This window comes from Cariama cristata, unplaced genomic scaffold, assembly GCF_000690535.1.
Source record: "Cariama cristata isolate BGI_N322 unplaced genomic scaffold, ASM69053v1 scaffold7930, whole genome shotgun sequence".
Lineage (NCBI taxonomy): Eukaryota > Metazoa > Chordata > Aves > Cariamiformes > Cariamidae > Cariama > Cariama cristata.
The window spans coordinates 20,433-25,726 of NW_009594009.1; the positions used below are offsets into that span (position 1 = coordinate 20,433).

Consider the following 5,294-nt stretch of genomic DNA (forward strand, 5'->3'; position numbering starts at 1 on the left):
GCCTCCTGCCCTTCCTGCTCCTTGTTCACCCCCACTCACTTTCACTTTTGAATGGATGGATTTTACTTTTCATCGCCGCTGCTGTCTCTGCCCACTCTCGCTCGGTCATCGCAGCAGATCAGCTTGTTGGGGTGGGTCAAGAGTTAGAATCCAGACCTGGGCATTGCAAGCCATATGATAGAGGAGGGGGATTGTAGCAGAGAAATAAAATAATGAGGATTATTATTTCCCACATAATAATGATTAATAGTAAGGATTAATATTTCCCAAATAGTCCCTCCCAAACTACCTTCCCTTCTCCTTCCACAGCATACTAGTAACTGAGAGAGCCTAGAGGAAAGGAAAAGAGGCCAAATGAAATATTTTCGTAGTGAACTATAGCATTCTTTTTCTTCTCTTTCCCCCTTGCCCCAGGCAGGGTCTGTGTTTCCCCCAGGGCTCTGCCTGCGCCTGGCCCCTCTCTGCCAAGTAGGGCCGGAGCTCAGGTGGATGCTCTCTCGCTTTGCAGCCGCTGAACCCGGATCCAGAAGAGGATGGGGAAGCAGAACAGTAAGCTGCGTCCTGAAGTGCTCCAGGACCTGCGTGAGAACACCGAGTTCACAGACCACGAGCTGCAGGAGTGGTACAAGGGCTTCCTAAAAGATTGCCCGACGGGCCATTTGACTGTAGAAGAGTTCAAAAAAATATATGCGAATTTTTTCCCCTACGGCGACGCGTCAAAGTTTGCGGAGCACGTCTTCCGCACCTTCGACACCAACGGTGACGGGACGATTGACTTTAGGGAATTCATCATTGCCCTGAGCGTCACCTCTCGGGGCAAGCTGGAACAGAAGCTGAAGTGGGCGTTTAGTATGTACGACCTGGATGGCAACGGGTACATCAGCCGCGGGGAAATGCTAGAAATAGTGCAGGTGAGGCTTGTCTCTATTTTATATTTTATTCCCATTGTTGTAATCTCTTTACCCTGAGACAGCTGGAGGTGAGGGATGTGCTGAGCTGGGTCGCTCCTGCCCCAGGGAGGCTCCTGAGCCTGTGGTCCCCAAAGGGACACTGGGGACCACGATGGGACCTACGAGATGCACATGAGGAAAAGGCCTGAGACATGAACAGGGCACTTGTGCAACTGGCCCACAGCCAAAATCTTGCAGCTCTCCCTGGGGATTTCTTAATGGGGTGTTGATGGGATCAAAAAACCCTAAATGCAAATTTTACTGATCTGGTTGATCTCAGAATTAATACTTTGAAACTTCAAATACAAGTCAACGTGAGGTCTGAATGGAAGGCTGTAGCATGTCTTTGTCTCTGGAAGACTGGGGACATGTAACCCACTGGCTGTACGGGGGGCAGCGGGGGGCAGCATGTGGAGCAGAGCCCCTGTGCCCCTGCCCCACGTGCTGGCCGGGGCTCGGCCTCGGTGGTGGGCTGATTGCCATCCGCTGTACAGATGAGCTGTGTCTCCAGAGCACTGCAAGGGGCTGTGGGAAGCACGTAATGCATCCAGCCAGTGCCCCGGCCGTTGGTCCTCAGGGCTGAGTGGGGGTAGTTTAGGAGGAGGGCTAGAACTGCAGATATCCTAAAGAGGTCTCATCTTTATTCACATTCTTGTAAGTCTAAAAATGCATTTCCTTACCCATCCACAAAGGAAAACAACTCCTATTCCTATGTATTCTTATTCACCTGTGATCTGTACAACACCCCACATGCATACACGTAACTAAGTGTGTGTTGTGAGCCAGCCAAAGAGCTCATGGTTTAGCCCGGTTGCAGAAAAGAGAATTACACACCATTGTCTCCTGTATTTTAGCTCAATCCTGCTCGTACATTAATCTAGACCCTGACTTGCAGTTAAACTGACCCAGCGGTGCGGGAACGTCTTTTGAAGCACGAATGAATACAGGAAAGAAAAATAGAAAACGCTGCAGTCAGAAATTCCTATTTGTTTTGGTTTATAAACTCCCGCAGCTGCCTGCCAGGGTCAGCTGCCTTTTTTTATTGCTACAGGCTTAAATTCTTTTTCTCGGTCCTGATGCTTTGTCATTTGGGTCATGTTTTTCCTATACCTTTTTTTTTTCTTTTTAATACTCAGGCAATCTACAAAATGGTTTCATCAGTAATGAAAATGCCAGAAGATGAATCCACTCCCGAGAAGCGAACAGACAAGATCTTCAGACAGATGGACACAAACAATGATGGTAGGATCTCCACCGACACCCCTTCGTAGGCTCTAGAAATAGAGGTTTTTCTAGCCCAGCATTAGTAGAAGCAGATGATGGTATTTGGGGAGGAGGGGTAGAGGGCAAGGACATCCCCACCGGTGTGTCTGGTCTCCGCCTGGCCTGGGTGAGCATCTCCAGTCCATAACAAATAGGGAGAATAAGTGGGTGGTGGGTCAGAGACTTTTCCTGCTGGAGGGATGGGAGGAGAGCAGTCCTCTGACATGTCATGGGTGAATCCCCTTCTGCAAAGGCTCCTCTGAAACTCCTCTGAGTCCGGTATCTTTGGATTATTTCCTCTGGGTGTAGAACAAACTAGGCATGAGGTTTTGCTCCCATTGCTCTTGATAGGGTTGCACTCCTGGGCTTGTCATTGGTAATGCAGGTCAGGGATCTGCTTGGGTAGCTGAAAGCAAAAATTCCCCTGGGTGCCTAGTACTTATTTTCTGTGCACGTTTATGGCGTGTGTACATACACGCATGGTCACATGCAAACCTGCGGGGTTTACTCCGTTGCAGTATGTGCGTCAGGGGATGTAACAACTCCCAAGGCAATTTTGGAGCCACTTGATAAATTATCTGACAGCATACCCGTCACAACCCCTCCACCTGAGCTAGCTCATTTCCTTAGGCTCGAAAAACACAGGCAAAATTGAGCAATTTCCTCTGCCCATCAGCCTGCCGACGTGTTTCCTCCCATCCCAGCTGAGGTGGAGCTTTCCCTGGGAATTACCCCGGTAGCGGTTGAGGTGGCAGCTGCGCACGTCGAAATTAGGAGCTGTATCCTTCAGAGCAAAGATTTGGTTCTAGCACTGAGATATGGAGACCTGGAAAAAATATGATATTATGTATAGAGAGGTTTTTATTTAAGAAAATTTTATGGCTGCATTTTGGCATCTGCTGCTGCAGCCTCCGGAGCAAATTCTTGGCCTTGCTGAAGTCTTTGTGTATTTTTACCTTTGACTTCATCAAAACTAGCGCTTCATCCCCTGACTTCACATGTGAAGGGCCCTAAAATAACGAGTAAAGTATTTTTGTTCTGCGGAAAGTAGTGGTGCATGCAGATGTGCAACAGAGTAGTGATCACAAAACCTGCTATATACATCCTCCATCTGTTGCACTTTGTTGCTGAAGTCAGGTCATCCCATTCCCAGTAAAATGCCAGCCCTGCAAGCCATGCAGTGCCAAGCAATAAAGTCTGCGCACGGGGAAGCACGTGTGCTCTTGGTGGCTGGAAATGTTTCTTCTTCCCCATCTGACTGTTGGACATTGCAAATAGATTTTGATTTGTGCTTTGCTTTTAAGTATTGCAAGGAGAACGGAAAACTAATAAATGTCCTGGTAGTTATGAATACTCTTTTTCACACTGATAAAAACTTAAGAAAACACTTTGTTTGGGAACATTAGCTTAAAAGACAGAAATTAGGACAGAAGTGTGCCATAGGTTTTTGAGCTTCTGTAATTTCTACAAGGTTTGCTCATTCCTCCCTGTTTCACCTGATTTGGGTGTTGGCCACCGAGCTCAGTCCTTTCGCCATCCCTGCAGCAGGCTGGGAGCATCCTGGGGCTGGGGAAAACCGGCGCGATGAGCTCGTGCCTTCCTCCCTTTTTGGGACACGTGGCCAAAAGTGGCAGCAGGCAGCTGCCGAGTGCGAGGTGTTGGTTCGTGGGTCCTGCCTGTCTCGAGCGGAGCAGTTTGGGTTGGGTAAGGGGGGCCCTGGGGTGTTGGGTGAGGGTCAGGGTGGGTCATGCTGGGAGCACGAGGGTCCGTCCAAGTCAATGCCTCTGGCCTAAACCAAAGATGTATAAACCAGAAACGCTCAGGAGCGACACGTGGCAATAGGTGGCTCCCCCAAGGCTGGCTTTTCTTGCTGCCCTGTTAAACCGGTCCCGTTCCTGTACACCCCGCAGGGCACAGCAAGTGGCTTGTAGAATCACAGAACCATAGAATAGTTTGGGTTGGAAGGGACCTTTAAAGGTCACCTAGTCCGACCCCTTCTGCAATGAGCAGGGACATCTTCAACTCAAGCAGGTCGCTCAGAGCCCTGTCCAGCCTGTCCTTGTAGGTGCAGGAGAAGCCATCACTGCTCAGCCCTACATGTCACAACAAACAAAGGGGGCAAAGTGGGGAGATTTGGAATATTTAGGTTTAAAATGTCGTGGTAATATAAGCATCATTTTCAAAGTGTACGTGTCTTTAGGTACCATACCTTGTGTTCATGTGACATGTAATTTGTGCAGTCTGGTTCAGAGTATAAGGCTGCCAGATGATATTAGACCAGTTGTTTTTCTATTTGGTACTGTCTTTTTAAATAAAAAAATATCAATTATTATGCTAGATTGTTTTGTAGAAGAAAAATGCATCTGGGCTTAAGGGCTTGAGTAGGATTTAGCTGCTGTGCATTGTGCTAAATTCCCCTCGATGCCTTTGCGATAGATTAAATATACATATGTTGCTTTGGTGAGGAGGGTTTTTTTTTAAGCTACAGCGATGGTGGCAGCAACAACTGTCTTTTAAAAAATTATTTCCATTTTGATTTTCCTCCCTTTCAGGTAAACTCTCGCTGGAAGAGTTCATCAAAGGTGCCAAGAGCGATCCCTCCATCGTGCGGTTGTTACAGTGCGACCCCAGTAGCGCGAGTCAATTCTGATTAAAGCGGACAGTGTGCACAGAGAATCTCGGCTTGTGTCCTTCAAGCTTTGCTCGCAAACAGATGCCTTCTCAACCATCCCTCGACACTTTGCGGATAAGATCGCATTGCCAGATTGTGTGTGTGTGTGTGTCCGAGCGAACCAGCCCTCGCTCTCCTCACTAACACCAGTGCAGCTCTCCTTCGGCAGCTCCGTTTCTGCTTCCCCGTAATGTTATGATTCACTCTACACATTTTAAACATTAATCGAAAGGTATGTTTACATGCAGCTACAAAAGAGTTCAAATCACTGGTGAGATACCACTTCACTTAGTCTATAAGAAAGGTAATGTTCTAGTAGTTGCTGAGAAGATGCTAGGTAGGACTTTTACCCGACATAGCAGATGGTAGATAATTTATTTTGCTTCAGAAATTACTATGTAAAAAAAAAA

General features: G+C 47.7%; 1 protein-coding gene across 1 annotated transcript; it reads left to right on the forward strand.

Moving 5' to 3' along the window:
* Positions 1–442: 442 nt before the first annotated feature.
* LOC104158624 (hippocalcin-like protein 1) lies at positions 443–5,284 on the forward strand. Its single transcript, XM_009696332.1, has 3 exons — positions 443–911; positions 2,087–2,192; positions 4,766–5,284. Exons 1-3 carry the CDS (start codon positions 534–536, stop codon positions 4,861–4,863), a joined length of 582 nt encoding a protein of 193 aa, XP_009694634.1. The 5' UTR covers positions 443–533; the 3' UTR covers positions 4,864–5,284.
* Positions 5,285–5,294: the final 10 nt, after the last annotated feature.

What these genes read in the sequence shown, in the direction of transcription:
- LOC104158624 (XM_009696332.1), top strand. Translation starts at nt 534, where the DNA reads ATGGGGAAGCAGAACAGTAAGCTGCGTCCTGAAGTGCTCCAGGACCTG. An exon ending in AAATGCTAGAAATAGTGCAG is followed by an intron (nt 912 to 2,086) that starts GTGAGGCTTGTC and finishes TTTAATACTCAG; the next exon opens with GCAATCTACAAAATGGTTTC. An exon ending in GATGGACACAAACAATGATG is followed by an intron (nt 2,193 to 4,765) that starts GTAGGATCTCCA and finishes CCTCCCTTTCAG; the next exon opens with GTAAACTCTCGCTGGAAGAG.